The 27,208-nt window shown below is 46.9% G+C and overlaps 1 protein-coding gene across 2 annotated transcripts; it reads right to left on the bottom strand.

The window, feature by feature from the left end:
- Positions 1–306: 306 nt before the first annotated feature.
- Positions 307–27,208, bottom strand: SLC4A1AP (solute carrier family 4 member 1 adaptor protein). Of its 2 annotated transcripts, XM_066595412.1 has the most exons (15): positions 26,596–27,208; positions 25,440–26,547; positions 23,884–24,076; positions 23,166–23,288; positions 18,571–18,631; positions 17,948–18,087; positions 14,344–14,504; positions 11,664–11,733; positions 10,398–10,587; positions 9,269–9,365; positions 5,633–5,834; positions 4,828–4,926; positions 2,611–2,693; positions 2,444–2,516; positions 307–869 (listed from the first exon to the last, which is right to left on the bottom strand). In XM_066595412.1, exons 1-15 carry the CDS (start codon positions 27,132–27,134, stop codon positions 820–822), a joined length of 3,189 nt encoding a protein of 1,062 aa, XP_066451509.1. In that variant the 5' UTR covers positions 27,135–27,208; the 3' UTR covers positions 307–819. The 2 variants fall into 2 exon arrangements, with proteins under 2 accessions (XP_066451509.1, XP_066451508.1); XM_066595411.1 differs by having other exon boundaries at positions 25,440–27,208.

Here is a 27,208-nt window from a genome sequence, read left to right as displayed (position 1 = left end):
TGGAGTATAATACCGGATGTAACTCAGGATCAGTACAGGATAAGTAGTGTATGCACACAGTGACTCCACCAGCAGAATAGTGAGCACAGCTCTGGGGTATAATACAGGATGTAACTCAGGATCAGTACAGGATAAGTAGTGTATGCACACAGTGACTCCACCAGCAGAATACCACCAGCACACGGTCACTTTAATAAACAGTTGGTCCTCTTGTTGCCCCAAAGCTTGTTGAGGGAAACCAGTCACTGAATAGGGTTCTGTAAGTTCACCAAAGACCGTTCTAAAGGAGTCGCAGATAAACCAGAATAATCTCACATTTTTAATCTTTTACAAACAGTTCTACAAACTAATCTGGTATTTACAGCTTCCATATTATACAAGGGGGCAATAATAATTATAATAATAAATCAAAAAATAAAAAACATAAAAATGTCCGTACTGAGAAGTGGGGCCCTAACGGAGCGCTGCCGGGCCCCTAATGGGGACACCATCCACTGCATCTTTATTATAAAAAGAACTGAATTAGCACAAAGCTTGTGAATCCAGTAAAACTAATACGGGGGAGGGGTGAAGGTGGCTCCGGACGCCGCGGTCAGTCAGGGGTCCGGCTTCCCTGCTGCCACATATGACAGTCCTGACCTGTAGACGGGTTTATCCGGTGTCCACACAACACAACACAGCAGCATCCAGGGAGAAGTACAGGTAAACCTACTGGTGCCAGGCCGATTCTGAAAGCGCAAGCGCCCACGTAGGTACTGAAGAAAGGTAAGTCAAGAGTTATGGTCTGTCCTGCGATGATCATGAAGCAGCCCAGTAGTGTCAGTAGCCGTATTTTTCATTCAAATGGGTCTTCCCGTCTCCCGTTTGCCCTGATTGACAAAAGCAGAAAAATTAAACTGTTAATACTTTCATGTACTCCTCTTATCCTCCAGTCACACCCAGAGCTGCACTCCGTGCTAAAGTGGGCTGAATCAGAGGCTTAGTTGGAGTCCTGTAATATATATATATTGCACTGTGCGAGATGTACTAACAGGAGATCTACAGACACAACAAACCACATCTCTCATAATGCAGAGCAGCAGCGGACGTAACTCAGGATCAGTAATGTATGAAAACAGTGACTCCACCAGCAGAATAGTGAGTGCAGCTCTGGAGTATAATACAGGATGTAACTCAGGATCAGTACAGGATAAGTAATGTATGTACACAGTGACTCCACCAGCAGAATAATGAGTGCAGCTCCGGAGTATAATACAGGATGTAACTCAGGATCAGTACAGGATAAGTAATATATGTACACAGTGACTCCACCAGCAGAATAATGAGTGCAGCTCTGGGGTATAATACAGGATGTAACTCAGGATCAGTACAGGATAAGTAATGTATGTACACAGTGACTCCACCAGCAGAATAGTGAGTGCAGCTCTGGGGTATAATACAGGATGTAACGCAGGATCAGTACAGGATAAGTAATGTATGTACACAGTGACTCCACCAGCAGAATAGTGAGTGCAGCTCCGGAGTAGAATACAGGATGTAACTCAGGATCAGTACAGGATACGTAATATATGTACACAGTGACTCCACCAGCAGAATAATGAGTGCAGCTCTGGAGTATAATACAGGATGTAACTCAGGAGCAGTACAGGATATGTAATGTATGTACACAGTGACTCCACCAGCAGAATAGTGAGTGCAGCTCTGGAGTATAATACAGGATGTAATGTAGTATCGGTACAGGATAAGTAATGTATGTACACAGTGACTCCGCCAGCAGAATAGTGAGTGCAGCTCTAGAGTAGAATACAGGATGTAACGCAGGATAAGTAATGTATGTACACAGTGACTCCATCATCAGAATAGTGGGTGCAGCTCTGGAGTATAATACTGGATGTAACGCAGGATCAGTACAGGATAAGTAATGTATGTACACAGTGACTCCATCATCAGAATAGTGGGTGCAGCTCTGGAGTATAATACAGGATGTAACGCAGGATCAGTACAGGGTAAGTAATGTATGTACACAGTGACTCCACCAGCAGAATAGTGAGTGCAGCTGTGGAGTATACAGCTGCTTATATGCCTTCAATACGTGTTTGCTTAACACTTGGTTGACCAACAGCTAGTCTTCCTGACTGCCTCATATACACAGATGGTAAGCTCGATGTGCATGTGTTTTGAATTGGTAGAGAAAGGTAAAGTGCTGACAGATAACTACGACAGCGGCTTATCTCCTGCCAGAACAAAAGATCAGGTTATTGAAAGTCCACTGGCTTCAAGGATCAACCATCCTTCTCTCCCCTGGATGCCATCTGTGGGGAGGAGTTTGAAATATACATTTTTTACCCTGACCGCCAGAAGAGCGTGTTGATATTGTATAGCGAGTTCTTAATGAACTTTAAGCCCGGGTAAGGGTGGACACATCATTAGGTGGTTCCGTTACCTGCAGGTGGGGTCCACACACAGTAGTCTGGGTCGTCTTCAGGGTAACTGGATGCGAGGGCCCCACGTGGTGGCTGTATGGACAGACATTGCCGGATTATTCCCCATTACATACCATGCAAATTGTGAATAGAATAACCCAGATAATCCCCTGTAAGAGGCACGTACCCGGCTCGGGCCCAGCATCTTCTTCTGCTTCACTGGGGCGGTCTTAGACGCTTTTTCTTCCTCTTTTACCTCGGTCTGGGCAGCTGAAAATGAGATATAAAAAGGATCGTCCATCAGGAGAAACTAAAACTCCTTCATGAGCTGCTGGAGGATTCCGGACAACCCATATCTGTCTGCACAGGCAGCGACCATGAGCCTCGCCCCCCCCCCCCCCCCGATGGTGGAAACACCCCTTTAAGAGACCGACTGCATCTAGAACCATATATCAGGGGTATAACTATTGCAGTGACATTACTTCCGCGGGTGCGTACGGTTACGGGGATGCCCAGTTTATCTACTGTTTATTATGTTTAATGACTTCACAAAATATAAACCATCATAAGAGGATAAAGTTTACTGATTGCTTGTACTTTTTGTGGGGCAACTTGTAGTTTTGTATGAATCACTTTACTCCATGCTTTCTGTGGTGCATTTTTTTAAAGTTATTTTGCTGACGTGGTGGGATAAATCGTGGGATGATTTAATATTTCAGACATGGGGATACCAATTATGTCATTTTCTTGTTTTTTTTTTATGTGAAAACTGGGAAAGGTTTTTTTCTTCCAACTTAAGATCTTTTATCATCTGTATAAGTTTAACCCCCTAATGACTAACCTCTTTTTTTGCACTTTTGGTTTTTCCTCCCTACTTTCAGAGAATCATAACCCTTATCCATGAACATACCTGTCTGAGGACTTGTTTTGTTTGCTGATACTATTTAATTAACCTTAACAACTTCTACAATTTTCAGTGTAGTAAAATGGAAAAACAAAACACATTCCCACCATTTTTTGGCGAGGCGGGGGCATACAAACTGCAGTAAACATTACATAACTATATTCTATGGGTCAGTACGATTGGGACTATGCCGAATTAACAGGATTTGTCTTTACTGAACTACTCTTTAAAAACTAGAATCTTTGGGGGAGGGGGGATGTATAGATTTCTTTTTTGCCACCATAACTCATTCGTTGATCTAGTTGTGTCCGTTTTATTTGTGGGACCTGCTTCAGTTTCTGTTGGGACCATATTGCAGTGCATACGACTTTTTGATCACTTTCTATTCCTTTATTTCTTGGAGACTCTGCAGGATTCCAGCATTGTGTATTTTCTTCTAACGATGCTCACCATGGGGGATAAATAAAGTGTTATGTTGATAGATGTAGCGATACAAATAGGTTATTAATTTGTTTTTTTTACTATAAATATGGGAAAAGTTTTTTTTTTTTTAAAGAACCTATTTATTGCCCGTTATATTTTCTAGTACCTAATAAAACCAACTTTTTTAAAAACTCATTTTTACATTTTATTTTGGTCTCCATAGGGCAGCTGCGCATGTGATCACTCAGAGCACAATGCAATACCCTATTATTGCATTATACTGCATTCGGACAGTCTATCAGGACGTGCCCATGTCAGGCAACCAGCCATGGCTGCCCTGCGGGCCTTCAGAAAACCCCAGGCTGCTATGGCAACCAAACAGCACCTTGCAATCTCATCTCAGGAAGTGGGGGATGCCCAAATACCGATCGGGGTATTTAAATGCTGTCAGTATGTAAAATGTCACTCTGGGGTTAAAAATGTATTAAAAAACATATGCACTATAAGAGATCACGAAAAGTGAGGCTGGAAAAAGAAAAAAAAAAAAAGATGGTGCACGCAGAAACCGTTTACCGGTGATGTTGTTTCCGTAGGCTTTTTGACCCTCAAGGCTTTAACTCAGGTTTTGCAGATTGCACTGTCTTTCACGGACTTTATGATGGTTAATACGAGAGAGAACATGGGGGGGGCTTATGTTTCTAATATGTTTTTATATGGTAAAATTCAATAAAAATATCCAATTAAAAAAAAAATAATGTATTAAAACCTCATTTTGTCTTTTTTGCTTTTTTTCCAGTTCACATAAAGACTTGAGCTTGCACAAAAGCATAGCACTTTTACTGATAGCCTATTAAGCCTCCCCGCTCAGCACTGACAACAGTATTTAAGCAATTAAACGGCCACAGCTAGCAACCGGTGTAGGAAACAGCCAACAGCCGCCGAGTATGGAGCAAGGATTCGCAGTTCTGCGCTAGATCATCAGAAGCCAGATTAAGGGAACCAGAATAGGATATATTTCTAGAAACAATCACTGATATCATTGATGTTCTGCCAGGAGATAACAGGTCCGTTACTCACCTAGAGGGCTGTGGCCCTTCGGGGGCCCCCGGCTGGCACTGGCAACCTCTACGTTTTTCTTTGACTCTTCAGTTGGGATCTTCTCTTCCACGTCAGTAGCTGCAATAAACAAGTCGTGCGATGTTACACGGGGCTTCATGGAAGGCATTAATGGCTGCACTGACTGCGCTGTAAGTGGTAAAGATACAGGACCCGTCACACGGACAGATCCGCAACGCCATGCGAAACACATTTAAATGTGTTTTCCATCTTGATGTAAACAAACCAGAGTCACGGCATCACGATGCATTCTGCAAATTCCTACTATACTATGAGTTTCAATTTCTCACTAATTTCAAGATCTATGCTTCCTGTCAGTGAATGGGAACAATCTTGCTTAAACCTAGGGGCTAAAAACCATTCCTGACACAACACTGCTAACAGCTGAAGTTTTGCTACATTTACATCCAGTCTGCATGATGCTTTGTGAAACTGATACATTGTAGCAAACGAATAGAAAGGATAGATTTGTGCTGCTGCGTTTAGCTCAAGGAAGATTGGACAGACGTGTAACAAACCCTCAGCTGTCAGAAGTATCAGATTTGGACTGGTTTTAGCTTCTGGATGCAAAGAAGGTTTCCATTAGTTGACGGTAAAGAGAATATTTGAAACTGATGAGGAGTTGAAATATTAAGTATATTAGGAAGCTGCTACAGCGACTAAGCTTTGTACACCTGGAAGACCCCTCCAAGTCACAGCGGGACCTCTTATAGCAGATCATGTACCGCCCTGGGGCAGGTTTACAAGTATGGAGCGCTTTTATTACCGTCCGAGGGGCAGATTCCAGGGTCAGAGCTCTTGCTCTTCTCTATGGATTGGCTCTGTGCGGTCTTGCTTTCTGTGCGGCTGTCATTTGCGGTATCCACTTGCATGTCATCGTCTTCATCCTCTTCCTCCTCCTCCTCATTGCTGTCACCTTTCACTGTGAACAGGCTGGAGGGGAGATCTGTCCGTTTCGGAGGCAGCTTCTGTAAGACAAGGGAAAGGGCATACACTTAGCATGTTTTATCCAAGACTTCATACACATCTGACATCCCCACCATTTTTAAACCTGCGGACAGCTCTGCCTGGGAATTATAGCTCACCATTAAACTAGTAAATAGCGGTGATGATTTATGTATGCGACCGCCGTTGTGTTGTCCATCTGGACACGGATTGGGAAACTCGTGATTTGCAACATCAAATGACAGAGCTCTGAGATATTTATTGTAGGGACGACTCCCGTATTGTCCACTTTCCTTGCGCTGTGAGGTTTTGCAGCGTACCTCACCATCCGAGGAGACTGGCGTCCATGGTGAGCACCGGCCATTGAAATGTCAGAAAGGGTCGCCCCAGTGAAGGTGACGGGAGTCCAGCCACCATTGCAGAAAGCGTCAAACTGTCAGAGGTACACTGATTCTTTAGATCGAGTAATTGTGCAGATTTGTCCTATCGAGAGAAGATCGTCCACTGGAGAGGTCTGGCATGAAAATGGCCAAACGGAATCACCTCAAATGAAGAGACCATCAACCCCAGGACTCTCATGCAATATCGCATTGGAATAGGTTTTTGTGACGACAAGAATTGCACTTGCGCTTAGACGAGATTAATTCTTTTCATGGAAGCAAATCACAGGTACATACAGTGTCAAAGGCAAGGCCCAGACATTCCAGACGCTGAGATGGGAGGACTTGGGGTGGTTGATAATCCACCTGCATCCGGACAGGGCGTCCAGAGTGATGTGGAGACTCTCCAGAGTAGCCGAGCGAGGCTCCTTCAGCAAGATATCGTTGAGATATGGGATAGCCATAATCCCCTAGACTGAAGAAGAGCCATCACGGACGCTAGGACTTTCGTGAACCCTCGGGAAACCGTGGCCAAACTGAAAGGGGAAAAACATAAACTGATAGTGTTTTGATCGAACTGCGAAGTGAAGTAAACGCTGATGGGCCCATGGAGGTATGAGTCCTTGATGTCCATGGACAACAGGAATTACCCTCATTCCATGGACACAATCACATGCTTTAGCAACTCCATGCGGAAATGCCGGACTTTTGCATATTGATTCAGGTTTATCAAATCCAGAACGAGGCGGACGGATCCGTCCTTCTTGGGTACCAAGAAGTGACTAGAATAAAATACCATGAAAAGCTTTGCGGTGGGAACCAGAACAATGATACCCTGGGAGAAGAGAGATGGCATATTGCCCAATCCAAAGCATTGATCCGTGAAGGAGACGTCGGAAGTCTGAAGGACGCTTGACAAACTGTATGGCATCGAGTAAGGGAAATGACCTCCTGGACCCAGGTGTCTAAGACCTAGGTTAATCAGGGGTTTCTTGATTAGAAAAGTCTGACTAACTGGGGGGGGGGGGGGGGGACGCAAGAAGAGTCGGGGTTTAAAGGAAGGTTTCTTCCTGTGATCCTGTATGGCTTTACTGACACCCGAGATACGTGGACTGGAGCGTCGAAAGAACCGAAACAGAGGTCATTTCTTTTGAGTAGACCTCGCTTAGCTAGGCTTGCTCAGTGATAGGTGGGAGCTCTTACACCCGTGGCCTCCGAGACAAACTTGTCCAGTGGAGCGCCGAATAAGTGTGAATCAACAAAGGGAAGTCCAGTTAAGGACTTTTTAAAGGCTATATCCACATCCCAGGGTTTTAGCCTCAAGGTCCGGCGTGTTACTATGAAAGCAGCCGAGGCTCAAGCTAAAAGCCTGCAGCATCCAGGGAGGCTTCAGAAAGATATTTTCCTGCCTGGCTGATTTGTTGTACAGTATCTGCAAGTTCTGATAAGAACCCGAGAGAACGCTGCGGCAGAGGGAACAGAGATAAGAGGAGCTATCCCCTATGCAGAGCCTACACCGTCCAAAGCAGGTGGCCCAGTAAAGCTGAGTGAAGACCACAAATGTGGTACCACAGGTCACAGCAGTGAACAGGGATGCGAGAAGCTGGGAAGAAATGAGAAAGGAATGAATAGAAATATGGAGTAATAGCATCAAAGGCCTTCATTGGAGAGGCGGTAGGGAAGTCCCGAATAGTCTGACAAGAGTGCATCTAGGTCCACCCTCTGCAAGGAAAGCATCCTGATTAGGTAGCCTTTACATTGGCGTCAAAATCGTGTACAATTTGTGTGTTGTAAGATGCACAAATCTCGCACGGATATAAAACCCATTTTTCTGAATGGGTTCATTCACATTTGCAATGTTTTCCTGCATGGCACCACGATACAATGCTATGCAGGAAAAAATAATAATGCAGCATCTTCTATCTTTTTGAAATATCATCCACTGCTTTTAATGGGGCCTGCCCCTTTAAAAAAAAATGGGAGAACTCTGTGATCCTCTGTCACGGCTGTGACAGCCGCGGCAGGGAATTCCGACAGCCCCGTAGTGATGCAAGGCTGTTTTCTGATGAAACCGCCCCGCATCCAGGGGTTTTACATGAATTCGGAGGCAATATCAGGCTGTCATTCACATCTCAATATCACCCTCGCCAGTACGAAGTAGCCCTTAGACACGAGGTGGTTGCGTGCCCTTCTCCCTTTGGGAGTGGCGGCGCTAGGCTTCAGACCATGAACTAGATTAATACATTGCCCTGCAAGGTATTCTGTCCTCTCCACCCCCCATCTCCTCCTGGGAGTAGCCCACAGACAAGCCGCAAACAGTTGGCATAGAAGACCTAACCGGTACCATGAGCGGGTGCAGGAAAATAAAAAAATGTAAAAAAAAAAAAAGAAAAACCCACAAATGCCAAAATTACAGTTTTTGGTTCATTCCATTCCCAGAAAAATACAATAAAAAGCAGTAAAAAGGCCAAATGTACCCCAAAATAGTACCAATGTAAACTAAAATGCATCCCACAAAAGACAAGCCCTTGGTTGGCGGAAAAATAAAAACATTTTAGAGAATTTCGGTTCCGCTCTGGTAGACTCCATGTGTGTCTGCATTAGACTGCCTGTCCGCGGGCGATTGTTTATTGCGTTACCCATGGCGATAATCTGACTGCGGGTGTCGCAGTGAACACTTTCCATAGCAAGTCTCCGCTCATGGGATCTAAATCCCGCCATGCGGCACTTATCCGCGGTGAGCCTATCTGTCAGATAAGCTCACCACAGAGAACTGACAGCCGCTCCCCCTTCTCCCCCGCAGCGGAATATCGCTAGAGATCCTCCGCAACGGCTGTGGACAGGGGGCCTTACATGGTCGACCACTACTGGAGACCCAACTGAACTGTGCAACAGGACCAAACAGGGGTTTTTGGGGGGAGGTTGAAGATCTCCGAATAACGCCTATTGCTCTGTTTCTGCGGTCAGGAGATGAAAAGTCTATTACAGACGATTGAGGAGGGGGCAGGAGGAAGCGAGAAGTTAGCAGAACTCCTCAACATCACCGTCATCTAAGAATAAAAACCGCTGCTCCTTACCCCAACAGTCCCAGTTTTCAGCTTGAATTTTCTTCCCCCTTTCATCGCTCCGAACATCGGTAACGCCGGCTTCTTAGTCTTGCAGTCTTCAGCAGTACTGGAAAAAGGAAAGGACAACGTCAGGTCTCTGTAGTGCTCAGTCAGCGATGTTAGCGAGGACACAGCTGCATGTGACACGGCAGTATGGAGGATTTCAGAAGACGCGTTTGCTGACTTGAAGAGGGCGTTTTTGGATATGCCATAACCTGCTACTGTCCAACAACTCCTTTACAAGTAGAAATATAAAGAGATCCCAAGGGCTAAAACCAAAACTCCGCCTGTATCCGATGCAGAAGGTTGCCCCAGTGCAGATGCAGCAGAGCCAGGTTTGTCATTTGGAGCTGCTGCACTCTCCGGATGGGGAGTACAGTAGTACCTGTGCAAATATCGCATGATGTCCCACAGAAGTGTCTGAAACTACAAAGTCAGCTCTGCTACATGTGAAGTGGTATCTAACTTTATGAGAATACTGGGGGCACCATGGAGATGAACCAGATGACATGAAGTCAGGCTTTGACCGTTGCCTATTGACACACACACTTGTCCACATGACGATGCTGCTGATGAGCTTTATGAATCGCATGTGGAATAAGCGACTGATTTCTCACTACAGAGGAAGACAGATGTTTTCTACTAGCCCTCCATCACTTACACTTTATCACCTACCTGCTGCACAGGAGATTCCCTGGGGAGATGGCTTAGATATTAAAGGGCTGTTCCAAAATATTGTTATTCCCTATACACAGGGCAGGGGATAACTTTACAATTAGTGGAAGGTAAGACTTCTAGGGCCCTCACTGATCCCAAAGGTATGAATGAAGTAGAGGTCCTACATGAGCACCACTGCTCCATTTATTTCCATGGCAGTGCCGAAAATCGTACTTGACAGTTTCCAGGATAGTCAAAAAAAGAATGGAGTGGCGGCGCACATGCACAACCACAGGACCATTCATTCAAGGACCACCAGGACCCCTCTGTCCTCAGGGTTGGTGGAGGCTGGACCCACCGCTGACCATAAAGTTATTCCCTATTCACACTATAAGGGATAACTTTATATTTTGGTACAACCCCTTTAATGCTCATCACTTACTTAGCCTTGAGCTCTGGAAGTCTGGTCGGCTGGACGATCTTGATAAGACTCTTCAGCCTCTGCTGCTCCTTCTTCAGCTCCAGGGATTGTAGGTGAAGCTTCTTGCGGGTTACACTATCTACAGAAGCTCCAGATTTGATTTCTGTCATGAAGGCATCCAGGGAGTCTTGGGAGGAGGTCTGGGCTTCATCTGGGGAAGAAAAGGGAAACAATGCTTTTGCATGGAGCAACAAATCGTTGAAACAAGCAAGAGAGTCATTTGTTTTCAAACGGCGTCCATTTATACGCAGCCAAGTGTTTAAATGTATTCGGTCAGCTCATTTAGTCCATCATCCTTGGAAGCACCAATATCTTAAAGGTACAGGATCCCTTTAACCCCCTTAACACTACAGGACATACCCTGAACATGCAGGACGTTACTGTATGTATGAAGGGAGATTGTGGGGCGATCTCACTTCATACATCATGGCTGCTGGGTGTTTCTTACAACCGCCACCTGCCCGCAACAGCTCCGATAAGCCGTACCAACAGAAACTACAGGATGTCCTGCACAAACTGAAAATGGGGAAAAAAATAGAAAAGGGTCATGTCCTTGAGGGGTTAACATTGTTCTCCAGAGCAGAGGGAGTGTGACACATTCCACGCTATCCTTCCCTTTTGAAGGGATTTGTCCAGCTTTAGAGAAAAAAAAAAAGAACAGTCTGTTTCTTTGTCCAGAAATAGCGCCACTTCTTTGTGTGGGCTGTGTCTGGTATTGCAGTTTAACTGCATTCACCTAAATGGGGATGAGAGGATACAAAACACCGTCCATCTACAGACGCTGCATTCTTTATGAAAAAAAGACCACTCCTTTTTCCTCATCCTGGACCTCCCCTTTGGCCCCCTGAGAACCAAATTACAATTAGAAAATATTTTACTGTAAATCCTGCCACCCACCCAAAGGGTGAAGTGACAGCCGCAAGCACAATAAGTGTAGTTCCAACTGTAACCTGTTCTAGCTCCGACTGGGAGAGTATATATATTTTTTATAAATAAAAAAAGGCCGGGATCACTCCTCTAGCTGCGTTCTAGCCCGACTGGCAGCCTCTTGCCCTGTGCTCAGGTGGGGAGTCAAAAGTGCAGACGCTACATAGAGAGCAGCAACCGATCCCTGTTCATAAGGTGGTGTTGCAGTACGGCACAGTCCATGAAACTCTCTTTCAACTGAAATGATCAGTTCTGACATGTGAAATGCATTCTGCTGGTGCCAGACTCGCTCGGTGTTACCTTGGCGATTTGTTTTCAGCTTTGCTGCGATTTCTACAATATCTTTTTCAACAAGATCCAGTTTTGCGGTCTAAGGACAGAAATATAAAATCAAAATCAGCTACAAGTAGATCTGCAGGACAGAAACGCCAAATGTTACAAAAAAAAAAATAAAAAAAATTATATATATATATATATATATATATATATATATATATATATATATATATATATATATATATATATAGTACTTTTTTTCAGGCATTTTGCCTTCACACTGTGTGGCATGCTTGTTAATAGGTTAGACAGTTACTTATAGGGAAGCTACCTTCCAATAGATGGCGCTGAAGAGGTATTATACCATCTCCAATTTACATACCAAATATCCCAGGGAGCATTGCACGACTTATAACTCTCTTTACGCCTATTATGTAGCCTCCACAAGAATAAACAGTACCCCTCCTGATCACAGGCCTGTCACCCAGCCAACCAGGAAGTTACTGTGCATTGATGAGGGGCAAGAACCCTGACAGAGCTGTCTGTAGATGATTATCTTATCCTTCTGGTTTGCCTTATGGCCTTAGTCATGTTACAAGGCCTATTAAAAGATCAGACACTGACTTTCAATAGGTGGCGCTGCAGAGACTGCATACCATCTCCATTTGCATACCAAATTTCCCAGAGGAGCATTGCATGGCTTGCAAGTCTCCACAAGGAGAAACAGTACACCAGTTAATCAATGCAAGAAACCACAGGGGTTTTAAAAGAGAAAAAAAAAAAGACATTCTTAGTCTTGACAGGATTGTACTGAGATGTAAACACGGAGGAGGCTGCAATGCTCACACGACTGCTGCAGCCCCTTCCAACATCTGGTTGGTGGGAGTTAGTAATCAGATCAGATATGGATGGCCCCGTGCTGAGGATAGACCATCAGTAAATAGACCCCCAAGATTGACTCCAGGAATTTTAGCTTCTGTCAAGTTTGTATCTCACCAATCGCTTTACTCCTAATATCAGCCAACATTGCGTCCGTTTTACCATGTGACCACACTCTACCTCTCCGGTCCTACAGCCTCCATGCGAATCTTATAGCCATGCACCGAGACACTGACTGACAACCGATCCACACAGAGGCAGTATACTTCGGAGACGCAAAGTACGGTCAGCGGTCACATGGTAGAAAGCCAGGAATGGAGGCTGATGGGATGAATAAAAGGATCGGGGAGAGTTCTTTTGCCCGTTATAAACCAAAGCAAAGCTAGAAATTCTCATTAAACATCCCTTATTTATTCCATTTAGTCTCAAAATTATGTGACAATGGCTTAACCCTTCAAGCATCAGTCTATTTTAGGCCTTTAGGACCAAAATGTTTTCTTCCCCATTGGTGCATTCGAAGAGCTCTAACTTTTTTCCCCACTGACCTAGCCATACAAGGGCCTGTTATGATCTTTACCGCCATCAGGTAAATGTAACCATGTACTGGAAGCACCATTATGTCCAATTACAGGAAGGACATATTTACCTGCACATAATGGTACATCCATGTGCAGTAATGGGTCAATACATTTAAATAACAGCTGGAGGTCTGATACGCAATCACAAATCCCTGCATAGACAGAGTTAAATAAAAAAACAATTCTAGTTGCCTGCAGTGACCACTAGCTGGAGCTCAGGAGCTGAACTCCGTAATAACACCGCTGCAGAAATCTCCCCCTAGTGGCGGTCATCATATAAAGTGATGATCTATCCTCAGAATGGGCAATCAATATCTGACTCCTGCGCCCCCCCCCCCCCCCCCCACACACACACACACTTCACACTCCACACACAGTTGTTTGAAGGCACCATGTTAATTGTGCGACCGCCGCGGTCTTGTAAGCGTTTACATCGTTCTGGCACGCTGCTCACACTCATTGAAGTGAACGGCTGCAGCGCTGCAAACAGTAGGTATGAGAAGTATAGGATTCTGAACTATACATCTCACAGAATGCAACGCAGCGGAGCACGTGCGGCGCCGACTCAATCTGCAGGCAATGCAGAAACCAGCAGAATTCCAACGGCAGCTTTGGGTACAACTGGAGCGTAAGAACGGTGAAAGATAAGGAAAACTAAGGGGAAACTTTACTAAGCCTGGCATTACTGATGCCATGCTTAGTACCATTTCCTCTGGCGCACAGTGCACACATCACTGGAGTAACTATAGGGGATGCGGTTGCACCCGGGCCCAGGAGCCTTGGGGGGGGCCATAAGGCCTCTCTTCTCCATATAGGGAGCCCAGTACTATGAATAAAGCATTATAATTTGGGGGTCCTGTTACAGGTTTTGCATTGGGGCCCGGGAGCTTCAAGTTACGCCTCTGGCGCACAGGCCCTTTTACGTATTAAGCGTATCTCTGCAGGTTTGTGTGCCTTTTCAGAAACGTCTGCAAGCCCTGATCCGCCATAGGTTTCTGGTGTCATTTACTCCAGTCTCTGGGGCAGATGATACGTAAAACTATCCGCCCGAGCAGCACGGCCTTCCCGACAAACCAAGCCCACTTTTCCAGAAAAAGTGCAGAAAGGACAGAAGTCACAATTTTTTGCGCAAATACCCGTTTTTGCAAAAATTTGCAACTTCTTTAAGACAAAAACCGGCATCAAGAGTGCCATAAAAATGCCCCCAAGTTTCTCAAACTGCTGCGTTTTTCGGGCTTCTCACTCACCAGGGACTCGTAGGTTTCCGGTTTTTCCTCAATCTTCCCAGCTTTCTTCATGCGATTCAGACGCTTTTTTTCCACAATTCCTGTGCGGTCGAGGAAAGTGTCATCATCGCTATCGTAGAAGTCCTCCGCCTCCCATTGTTTGGCTTTTCTTTTGCGTGACACTAGAGAGAGAAAAACACCAATTCGATTACTCACCAGATCCAACATGGATGCCCTCTCCCGGATAAAGTGAACAGCAGCAGTGAGAACACAAAGTATCACAAGTGGTTAGAGATATGTCATGGTGGAATTCTGTGCAGGCGAATGTACCCTACTGCTCTCTGTTATCAGAAAGTCTGGCTTCATAGATATCAGTTGCACTCATTTCTGGAGGCACAGGAAATATGGCAAAGACATGGGGACAGGGAGCGGATATTAGAGGACACGGCAGACTACTACTCCTTAATCTGACGTGGCTGATAACAGGGAATGATTGCATCCAACATTTATGTTGCTTTACAGGGGATCTTCTCCAACAGCTTTTTCTACAGCTCCCAAAGAGTTGTACATAGTAGCAATGTGCTCATATAACTCCACTGGGGTCATGCTGATGGCGGCGAGGCTCCCTATTCTGGTAATCGGTAGGAGTCGCAGGGGGTCAGACCTCTTATGGCTCTTTTACAAGGGCTGACGTCACCGCTAAGGTCGTCAGCGCTCGTGCAGAGTATTTACACTGAAAGACTTGCCTCCTGTTAGCGGGCATCTCACTCAGCACTTCACCTCCTATGGGAAGCGCTGAGCGTTTACACTGGATGAGTAGTCAGCGACCCAACAAGGTTTTTTTAAGCCGACTAAAAACTCACATTCACAACATTCACACTAAACGATGAGCACTTAAATTAATTCGTTTGAACAAATTTTGAGCAAAAGTTGTTACGTGTAAATGGGCCTTAACCCATCACACATTTACAGGCTGAGACAAAAGTCTGGACACACCGGTTTTAACTCATGTAAAAACGGACTTCCAATGTGTGAAAGTATTAATTGTGAGGAAGGCTGCATTCTCTTTTTTCTTTTTTTTTAAAATCCGATCACTTTTACTGAAGTGCTGCAATTTCTATGCATTAATACGGTATATACATAAGCATCTCATTACCCCACCCAAATAAGGACTTGAAACAGAATTACATTGAAAACAGATCATGCCCTCTGCTATCCCAAACAAGACCTGCTTAAATGGGGGGCAGCACACCGCACCCAACCGGTCATGTCAGAAACTAATCTAACAATCACCTCCACTCCATTTCTTTCTACCCTTCAACTGTTGCAATTGAGGCATTTGGCATCGCCAGCCATCCAGATCGTTTATCTCTTTGAAGATCCTCAAGTTTAATTCTAGCGGATTTCTCATTCCATAATAATCCAAATATAGCCCCCTTAACCCCTTAGTCCTTTTTTAGTCCTAAAAGACCAGACCCCAAGTGGTGGTTTCACTGCTCTATTTTATTTTCTTCAGCTACCAGAATTATTTTTGCTGGGTTTTTTCTCGTAGGGCGATTTTATTGTATCTTGTTTCACTGACCCCCCCCCCCCCCCCCCCCACCACCACCTTTTTTTAAAAACTTTTTTGGAGGGTAAAAAAAAAAAAGATTTTTACATTAGTACATTTTTGCTAAAATAAAATATGGGAATGGGTTCCTCATTTGGTGTTGAATGTTTTGATCTATAATGCGGACAGTGTTGGATTACGAGGTGCATACAGCAGCGGTTTTGCTTGGTGTCAGCGGTGGGTCGTTTTCTCTTTTTTATGCATATATTTTTATTCTGTCATTTTATTTTTGGAAGTTTTTTTTTTTTTACCATCTATGACCCGAATGATGTCATATAAGACCTTTGGGGGTCATTTATATGAATTTGAAAAGAATGTGCCCATAAGGAATGGTGAAGTGAACAATATCTTTGGTTAAAGGAGCTTTAAATAGACAGACAACAGCTTGCTGTTGAAACGTGTGAACCTTCTCTGGAACCCCCACCAGCAGCAAATTATTTCTCCTTAGGCCCCCTGTCCACGACTGTGACAGAATATCGCTAGCGATACTCCACTGCAGGGGAGCAATGACAGATTCAAATCGCAGCATGATGCGATTTGAATCCCGCGAGCGGAGAATCACTAGGATTCTCCACTTGTGGACGTCGGGCTGCGCTTTCCATAGTTAAGTCTATGGAAAACGTTCACTGCGTTACCCGTGGCCGGATTATCGCGCGGGTAACGCAGTGACATATTGACTGTAGACAGGAGCCCTTAGTCTATTTTCCAGATCCTCTACTCTATATTGCACAGTACAGATAGACTGATCACATTTTTGCTAGAAAAACATCCCATGGAGTAGGTTCATTTTGTATATGATTTTGCATACCCACACCATAAGGGTGCATTCAGACGACTGTATATCGGCCGGGTATTCACGCCGGCCAATATACGGCGTCTCTCTCTGCAGGGGGAGGAGGCTGGAAGAGCCGGGAGCAGTGCTCTGAGCTCCCGCCCCCTCTCCACCCCCCTGCACTATTTTCAATTAGGAGAGGCGGGACAGGGGTGGAGCGAATTCTAGAAAGTTAGCCCCGCCCCCTCACATTGCAAATAGTGCAGAGGGGTGGAGAGGAGGCAGAGAGGGGGCGGCAGCTCAGAGCACTGCTGCCGGCTCTTCCAGCCTCCTCCCCCTGCAGAGAGGGGCACCGTATATCGGCCAGCGTGAACCGATATACGGTTGTCTGAATGCACCCTTAGATTGTGCTGAAGTAGCCTGCATAATAGTATTCGGACAGGCAAGTAAAGCAGATGAAGTATATAAAACAGGGCCATGATTACCTCTCTCAATTAGGGTGTGAAAACATATTAAAAGTCCCATCTGAGGAGTCAAATACAGATGTAGTCATTTCATGAGCATTTCTAGGATTGCAGGAGGGGTTGAGCGAGGAGACTTTTTGGCAACCATTTTGAAATCTGCTATATTGAACTAAGCTCAGGCTTTTCAAATGCCAAGGTGGGGGGTCATGTGATAGTTCCAGCCAAGAATGATTTGACTCATACACACTGCAAAGGGCAAAACTGACATCTAGAATTGTTTAGGAGTTAAGAGAGGGTAGAGTTTCCCAAAGTGCTATGCATGACGTATTCAGCGTCTCTACCATTCTGCCGGAACACATTGAAGAGCTGCAGGTGATACTTATTCACAGCAATGTAGGATTCGCTGTTTCATGTGACCATTAAATAACCCCAGAGATAAATGTAGAGGTCTGGTAGAATGACCGCCAAGGTCACCAGACAAAACTGACAATTCTAGCATGTTTCTGAGTAAATTTTAGCCAAGACCGATATATCACATGACCCTTCTCATTTGAAAAACCTGAGCTGAATTCAGTATGACGGGTTTTAAAACGGCTGCTGAAAACATCTCCTCTACCAAAAAATGCAGCCTTCCTCCCAAATTAATGCTTTCACATATTGTAATTAATTTTTTTCATTATTACACCAGACTTTTGTCTCACCCAGTACCATATATCCAGTAATAAACTCCTTTACACTATATTCCAAACAACTGGAAGTGGAAGTAATGTTAGGACTGACCGGCCTCCTGACGTAGTAACCCTCTCATGTCCAGCATCCGGCAGGCTTCCAAAGAACACAGCCTCATTGCATCCCTCTTCTTTCCTGAATGTACCACCTCCGTTACCAGCTGCTTCCCCGAAGAATCGTCCACTGGCAGCCTACACAAAACAAGAAGGGAGAGCAAGCAAATTAGGAAAAAAGCATCCACCGATTGGCCCATAAGGATATCAAAACCTGATGTGAAGGGCACAGCAACGTTTTACTCTTCACTACAAATGCACAACCATTTCCCTGCTGCACAGTGTGTAACTCCTTCACATAGCTGACTGTGCTGCTGGTTCTGACCGATCCAACAGCTCACTGCTATTGGCTTTGGCAGCGCTCTCTGCTATTCCTCCTCTCTTCTCTCACTAATAAATGTATAAGCAGAGCGGGCGAGAAGCTTGTACATGGCAGATTGATTGGAGTGTGGTGAGGAGAGAAAGCATCCAAGTTATCAGCAAGGGCAGATCACACAGGCTGTAGATAGGGGGTAAGGTATACATGGCAGTGTGAATCACACAGTCTGTGTATGAGTGGAGAAAGCGGAGGGTCACTTTAATTCAAGATCTTTTGAGACATATTCTGGAGGTGTGACATACTTTACTCTGCAGAGCCACGACCCGATCCCTTGCTCTTCATATTCGAAGTCCAGTTCTTCTCCTGCAAGATACAAGGCTTAATTACATTGTGCAAAAACACTAATTCATTTAATTTCTCAGCAACCCAAAATCAGAATTTAGATTTGCGGTCCTCATCACCTTATTATAAAATTGCCTCCATGCACACCATGAAGACTTGGTTGCAGCATTACGCAATTTTCAGGGTGTGTTCAGACAAACACATTATACATGTTGATGCCGCCTGGGGCCAATCGTGTGATGTGGGAGCCATTCTCTACAGCAGATGGCTCTGGAGCAACACCCCTCACATCTCAGCGACATCATGTTATGCTTGCAGGGGTGTCGCTCCAGAGCCATCTGCTGTAGAGAATGGCAGTGTGGTGTCCTAGGATGAATCGGGATTCTGTCTCAGCAACGATAATCACCGAGCAAGGGCCCGAAAAAAGATGTGGCAATCAGACTGATCGTTCTGCCATTTTGAAAAGCCACACAGCTCATCAACTTCGAGACATGGTTTGGGGTGCCATCAGTATCAACAGACGATCACCTCTAGTGCACATAAGGGCACATTGACGGTATGCCGTAAAGTTGATGAGGTGCTGCAGTCCATTGCACTACCCTATCTTCACAATGTACTAAACTCCATTACCCAGCAGGAGAAGGCACGGCCCCACACAATGAACACCAGCAGGCAGCTTTATAAGGTGTCCAGGTGGACCGCACTTTTAAAGACCTGACCGCCTATTCCACCAGAGTCTTGTCATGGTTCGGGAGGATACAAACCATTAAAATGGATGTCCTACCCCGATTCTTATACATTTTCCAAGCTATCCCTATAATGGTACCCCAAACATTTTTTAACAAACTGAAGTCGGCACTAATCAGATTCGTTTGGGGGGGGGGGGGGGGGCAAAGACCACGAGTAAGCACGTGCACGTTATCGTACCCCAAATCAAAAAGGAGGAACTGGTTTACCCGACTTTAAGAACTATCATACGGCGGCGATTCTTACACACCTGCTTGACTGGCACTATCACACCGACAATAAACAATGGATAGCACTGGAACAAACAGACTGTACAATCCCTCTGAGGCTACTCCCATGGGTGAAAAAAGAGAATAGGGCCCAAGTGATAGGTCCCAACTACTTCCTAAGGGGCACACTTAGACTATGGGATATACAAACATGTCAACAGATACTGTCCAGGGAACATAGCCCTTTGACGCCATTGTTTAATAACCCAGCTTTCCCACCAGGGAGGGAGCGAGAACGCTATTTGGGTTGGGAGAATCGGGAGGATACCAGGGTCCAGCAGGTCCTGGGTGGGCAATCAATTCCCACTCTGCAGGAACTCAAGCACCGATTCGGAGACATTCGTGTCTCCTGGCTCGAGTATTTTCAGTTACGCTCCTTCCTTACAACTTGGGAGGGAAGCGACACCCCGGGCCTGGAATTGACCCCCTTCGAGAGGTTGTTCGAGTTGCGGTCGCCTCCGGAGCACGTGCTATCACAAATATACGGCCTTCTGATGCATGAGCTTAGTTGCACAAGCCCGGGCTTCATGTGGGCTTGGGAGCAGGAATTGGGAGAGGAAATCACACAGAGCGGCTGGGAAAAATCATTTATTTTCACACACAAACTAACCATGGCATGCGCTGCTCAAGAGAAGGGGTACAAGGTGTTGGCTAGATGGTACAGATACCTGACGCGACTACATGCGATATTTCCCTCGGTGTCGGACATGTGTTGGCGCTGTGGGACTGATAGAGGCACTCTGTTACATGTCTGGTGGGGTTGTGATAAACTGCGGCCCTTCTGGAACGGGGTGTTTGCCACATATAACTCAATGTGCAGAAAATCGATTAGCAATACCCCGCAGATAGCTCTCCTCTCCATCCTGCCGGGCCCCATTAGTGCACAAAAGGGAGACTTGCTCCGGTTTTGTATTGCAGCAGCCAGAGCAGTCATCCCTCGTCACTGGCGATCCACACAGGTCCCCTCAATGAGGGAGCGGCAGCAGGAGATGTCATACCTTAACCAAATGGAGGAGCTATGTGCGGAGCACTCTCCAGAGCCCGAAAAACAAAAGGAGAAAAGAAAACAGAAGGAGGCTGGAATCGGCACATGTGACGGGGCGGAGCTACGCGATGACCCGTACAAGGGGCGGAGCCAAAACGCCGCTACTGCCGAGCCGAAGGGAGAAGACCCATCTACGCAAGCGCGTCTAAAAAAGCAAGAAGACACCAAAATTAGACGGAGCCATGGAGACGGGGACGCTAGCAACGGAGCAGGTAAGTGAATAACTTCTGTATGGCTCATATTTAATGCACGATGTATATTACAAAGTGCATTAATATGGCCATACAGAAGTGTATAACCCCACTTGCTTTCGCGAGACAACCCCTTTAAACATAAGGTGTCCAGGTGACTCCTTGGCCAGCACGATCCCCAGATCTCTCTTCAATCGACAACCTATGGGACACGATTGGATGTGGAGGGATCACTCTCCCACAGCCTTGTAAGGAAATGTGAACTATGGTCAATACCACGTCAGGACAGGTTTCCAGCACTCACTGAATCGCTGCCACATCATGTTAACCACTATCGCCCAACATGGTGGCCCATAAACTTACGGATTGTACTGTTTATTGGGCCGGAGGAAACGTGGAATTGTTTGAAATTAAAATCGATTGTTCAGAGCTTATTTCTCGGCGTGTTGAGTTTCATCTCATTCATAGTACGACATTTTCTCTGTGAGACAGCGCATATAATATGTGAAACATTTGAGGGAATGCAGTGATGGAGAAGGTCAGCAGAAGCTATCACCCCCCCACCCTTAGGCCAGAAAAGATGAAGGAGGCCCAGGATCATTACCCTGAACTACAGAATTCCCCAACAATGCGCTGACTGCCACAGGTCAGATCTGGTCTGGGTTTAATTGAAAGTGCTGTCCAGATCTTAACCATTGATAACGTATCTTTGGCCTAGATTAGCAATAACTGATCAGCAGGGGTCCGCAGCAATCAGCCGTTATCCGGACCGCTGTCGGTGTGGACTGAACAGCCTGGGTTGGTACTGAAATTCAAAGGGAACAATGCCTGCATTACCAACATTGGCCACTGCAGAGTGTACGGAGCTGTCTGCTTCCAGCTCGGTCCACATTAACAGCAGGCCAGATAACAGCTGATTGTTGGAGATCCTGAGCATTGGATGCTACCTCAAGGATAGCCCATCAACAGTCCAGACAACTCCTTTAAAACTCTGCAGCTGTGCATGCAAAATGCAACCATGTGTCACAAGACGCAGTGAATAGAACCCATAGATTTCAATGGATTCATTCATGTGCGCGTATTTTGCGCGCATTCTAGTCTTGCAATAAAAAAAATACACAGCATGAAAATAGCACATATTGGATAAATTAACTGAGTTGCCAATTTCAGTGAATGGGAGCGGGGTTAGGTGATTTTTCAAACATGCAAATGTGCGCAAAAAGTACAGTAAAAACACACTGGCATGCAAAATGCAAGCCCATTGCACTAATACATGGCATAGATGCTTGAGTGAAGATGCTTACACCCATGCCACACACAGGCCTAAGACTCTCCAGCACACCTTGTGTACAGAGCAGCAATAAGCAAACAGTGTAAAAATAGTTTTTCCTTCTCCATCACTACAATCACGAGTGGTGACGCAAATCTGTGGCAACGCCGAAACCTGGCACTGGGTCATTAATAGGGTTAAAGGGGTTCTGTCATTAAAAAAAAAAAAAATACTTACCCATTCCTTCTATCTTACAGCATCTTCTCACCGATCTTCTACGGGCAACTCCAGTCCCCCGGGTCACCTCACCGCAACACGGCTGGACTCTCTTCTTCCTGTTATGTAGCGTCCATTCTCGGCAGTCTCCTTCCTGCAGGTCAGTGTACCCGGTCACTAGTGACGTAACTTTCCCTGCCTAGAGAATGCTGGGCTATTGCCAAGACTGTGCGGCATAGGAGTCTGCATTGCCTGCTAGGCGTTGAATGCTACGTCACTAGTGACCGGGTACACTGACCTGCAGGAAGCAGAATGCCGGCAATGTATGCTTCGTCACCGGAAGAAGAGGATCCGGTGGGCTGGAGGTGACTTGATCCGGGAGACTGCAGGAGCCAGGAGAAGATCGGCGAGGAGACGATGCAGTAAGAAGGCTGCCTGGGGAGGAATAGGTACATATTGAATTTTTTTTGTAATGACAGAACCCCTTTAAAGGTCGATCGAGCATCAAATATAGCTCAAGTAATGAGTAATCTCAGCCTCTGATAAGATCTGTATTAGAGATGAGTGAGCATACTCGGTAAGGCCATGTACGAGAGAGAGAGAGAGCATCGCCTTTTTCGAGTACCTGCTGGCTCATCCCTGAAGATTCAGGGGGACCGCGGGGGTCAGGGGGCAGCGCGGGGGAGCAACCCCCCGCTCCCGCCCCGAATCTTCAGGGAAGAGCCAGCAGGTACTCAAAAAAGGCGATGCTCTCTCGAGTATATCCCCTTACCGAGTATGCTCGCTCATCTCTAATTCGTATGTACTAAATTACTACCTTCTCTATCAAAGAACCCTTGGAGCGTCTTCTTTGGATTCGCGGAGTACAAAGCTTCCCGCTCTGCCTGATACTCCATAGCAATGGGGTTCACATCGTTCTCCTCATCCACGGCATCCTCCCCTGCAAAGTGAAGAAAGAAGTCACCAATGAGGACAGAAAGGAGAAAAAAAAAATTTAGTAGACACTTAGTTTATCAAAGTCTCAGCAGATTCAGGATCTCTGCTTGCAGGAAGTAAATGGAAACATTTCTATTTCCATCCAAAAGCCTGAAAACCCCACGTGACAACTGAGGTTTTGTAGAATTGTATCTGGTTTGGACAATCCCCTGAACACATCAGCAGCACAAAGGTTTTCAGTCTCAGAAACATTTCCATTAATTGATGGCAAGCAGAGATCTTGAACAGGGTAAGGACCTGAAATGACGAATATTGGAAAATTGCAGAATGATTTCATTATACCAAAAGACGTGACACAGCGAGCCGCCCGGAATGTTATCGGAAACCTACGCGCTAGGGATTAGAAAGCTGTCTAATCCCTTAATTAGACGTGTAAAGCAATATGAGGAGGGAGAAGACGCTGCCAGAAACCCGGGAACCGCTCATCTCCAGGTCGTTGAACCGCCAGACAGCAAACTCCACAGACAGATTAGCGGGATCTGCTTTCTAGAGGTTCATATCTGCGGTCAGCGAGATGGTAGAATAAAGTCCGGACTCACCCATCCCCCACATGCAGCCAGAGTCGTCGGCTCCTCCCGGCTGCCTCTGCTCCTCCTCTTCTCCCTCCAGGTTGTCTTCTTCATCAGAATCATCTCCCAGCATCCTCTTCTGCAGACTCTCTTTCTGTCGCCGTGCTTCCTTGATCTGTGTTACCGTCAGCTCCGACTCCGCTTCCTGATCTTTTTCTGGACCCTGAAGAAATCAGATTTCACTAGTAAAAACCATGTACCACAAAGGGTTAAACTTGCCATAATGCAGAAAAGGCAGAGAATAGATGGGCAACTCTAGAGTTCTTGAATAAAATGCGTTAATCCAAGACCTGCACTCCACGTAACTCCAAACGTAAAGGGTAACTGAGCTTTTACAGACATAACATACGGACAGGTCACACATTTTGATCAGTGAGGGTCCGAAGTCCCCACCATCACTAAGAGAAAGTCTAGATCAGTGTCCCCCAACTCCAGTCCTCAGGGACCCCAACGGGTCATGTTTTCAGGATTTCCTCAGTGTTGCACAGGTGATGTAATTATTGTCGGTGCCTCAGACATTGCCACAGGTGATCTTACCATAGGATATCCTGAAAACATGACCTGTTGGTGGTCCCTGAGGACTGGAGTTGGGGACCCCTGGTCTAGAGTCCGTGCACCACTTGTGATGACAGCTGAACGGGTCACAGCACAAGCTGAGCTCTTCTGCCGCTTCGTTTTAACGATCGTGGGGGGCTCAGCATCCAGACCCCCACGATCAAAATTTTAGACTTTAAACTTCTGACATGCCATAGTGATGTAAGTTTAGTTAGGCCATATTCACGCATCCGAGATTCTCAGTCGCACCTCTCATCGCTCTGCACATGGGCACTCCGTCCGTGTGCAGAACACTGCAGATGGCAGGTCCTACTCTCGTGCGGGACTCACTTGAAAACAGGACATGCAGCGATTTTTCAAGGTTGGATCATTGGTCAGTGGGAAAAAAATGTGAAAAAGAACCCAAGTGAATGGGATGTTTTTCAGTGCAATTTCGGTCCATCTCGGACACAGACTGTTTTTGTGCGAAAATCCCAGCCCTGTGAATACAACTTTAGGGCTTATTCAGACGACCGTATATCCGCCGCGTATTCACGCCGGCTGATATACGTCGTCTCTCTCTGCAGGGGGAGGAGGCTGGAAGAGCCGGGAGCAGTGCTCTGAGCTCCCGCCCCCTCTGCACTATTTGTAATGAGGGGAGGCAGGACAGGGGTGGAGCTAATTACCTGAACTTAACCCCACCCCTGTCCCGCCTCCTCTCATTGCAAATAGTGCAGAGGAGGCTGAGAGGGGGCGGGAGCTCAGAGCACTGCTCCCGGCTCTTCCAGTCTTCTCCCCCGGCAGAGAGAGACGCCGTATATCAGCCGGCGTGAATACCCGGCCGATATACGGTCGTCTGAAGCCGCCCTTATACTTGAAACTGCTCCCCCATCTCATTTATGGTGAAACAACAACAACGGGAGCTGCTGTTTCCCTGACTGAACCACAATGGACGCCACAGTGAGCGGTAACAAACATTCACAGCGATTGACCTGCAGGATGAACAGTCTGGTGCTCCCTCCAAATTTCAGCACGTGCCCCACCCGGAATCGGCAATAGGTCTTGGATTGGATCCTCTGCTTATTGATAAAGGTCCCATGGGTGCTGCCCAGGTCATATACATAGAAGCCAGGCTCCTGATCCGGCTCCGACCCAGGAACCGCCCGGTACTGCAGGACGGCATGATACCGGGAAACAGAAGGGTGTTCAAGCGATACGTGGCAAGTAGGTAACCTGCCGAAAATAGTCCAGGTAGCATCATTCAAGTTCTTGGTGGACAAGATGCTGCCGCCCTTCAGCACCTCCAAGCTGTAGAGGGCCGGGGGCCGCCCAGACCAGGAAGGCTCCTCATAGGGAACGGCAGGGCAGCTTCTGTAGGCATCAGAGGGAAGCCTGGCCCTGTGATCCGGGGCCGTTTCCCGGTGGCTGCTGATGGGGGAAGGAAGTTGTGGGGGGGACGGGGCGGCATTGACGGGTTTGATATGTTGGTCCAAGGTCTTTTCATTCCAGCCGGACCTGAAAGGAAGGATGGGCTTCTTAAAGGACTCTGCCCTGTCGGAGGAGCTCTCCAGGGTGCTGCTCTCGGACCCATGTCCCCCCTTACTAGACTCGGAATGGAGTTGTTCAGTGGGGCCCGTGGCCCCTGCATCATGGGATTCCGCTGAGCTAACATCGGACCTCTTATTGCAGGTCCTGGCGCCATCGGCCCCCTCAAGGCCATAGGACCTGGTAAGCCGTTGGTCTGGCGAACTGGCCCTGGCATTATTGGGGACCGGACAGGGCCCATAGCTGGGGCTCTCATGTTTCTCACTGCGGTTGGAGATGGCACCACCATCCCCGGCCCCTTCCCTGGAGGTTGGCCTGATCCCCTCAGGGAAGCCGGACCTGCGATCGCTGGTGGTCTCATCATTCCCGATCCCCTCAGGGAAGCTGGACCTGTGATCGATGGTGGTCTCATGACTCCCGATCCCCTCAGGGGGCCTGGACCTGCGATTGATGGTGGTCTCATCATTCCCGATCCCCTCAGGGAGGCCGGACCTGCGATCGAAGGTGGTCTCATTAGTCCCGATCCCCTCAGGGAGGCCGGACCTGCGATCGAAGGTGGTCTCATTAGTCCCCCCCTCAGGGAGGCCAGACCTGCGATTGAAGGTGGTCTCATTAGTCCCGATCCCCTCAGGGAGGCCGGACCTGCGATCAATGGTGGTCTCATCATCCCCGATCCTCTTAGGGATGCCGCTCCTGCGATCGATGGTGGTCTCATCATCCCCGATCCTCTTAGGGATGCCGCTCCTGCGATCGATGGTGGTCTCATCAGTCCCGGTCCAGGGCTTCGCAGTGCTGCGGGTCCTGGCATCCCCATGGCTCTGCCCACTCCCGGAATCCTTGGACCCCTGAGTGCTGCTGGCATTGGATCCCTCATCCCCCCTGGTCCGAGGATTCCTGGACCCCCCATTATGCCCATCCCCGGGGGTCTCATGACTCCGGATCCTGGGATCCCCGGCTGGGGTACTCTCAGGCCTCGGGGCCCCGGCATCATAGGGCCTCTGATTGTCCCCGTTTCCCTGCGTCCCATCATCGTCATGACAGGTGGTCTCATTGCCGCCATTGGAGTCCTTATCCCCGGCCTCCAAGGCCCTCGGATCACCGGGCCGTTCCCCATCAACGGGGGACAGCTGAGCGGCCTCCATGTATCCAGCGCCACTTTCACAAGCTCAGAAATCCACACACAGCACGGCCGGGATACGCGAAAAGCTTAAGATGA

This window comes from Eleutherodactylus coqui, chromosome 3, assembly GCF_035609145.1.
Source record: "Eleutherodactylus coqui strain aEleCoq1 chromosome 3, aEleCoq1.hap1, whole genome shotgun sequence".
Lineage (NCBI taxonomy): Eukaryota > Metazoa > Chordata > Amphibia > Anura > Eleutherodactylidae > Eleutherodactylus > Eleutherodactylus coqui.
This window is presented reverse-complemented; position numbering and strand designations above follow the sequence as displayed.

Excerpts from the sequence above, each read along its gene's own strand:
- SLC4A1AP (XM_066595411.1), bottom strand. The coding sequence starts at position 27,134 with ATGGAGGCCGCTCAGCTGTCCCCCGTTGATGGGGAACGGCCCGGTGAT. Across the intron at positions 11,734-14,343 it reads CGGAAACCTACGAGTCCCTG|ACCGCAAAACTGGATCTTGT; the intron begins GTGAGTGAGAAG and ends TTCTGTCCTTAG. Across the intron at positions 870-2,443 it reads TGTGTGGACCCCACCTGCAG|GGCAAACGGGAGACGGGAAG; the intron begins GTAACGGAACCA and ends TTTGTCAATCAG.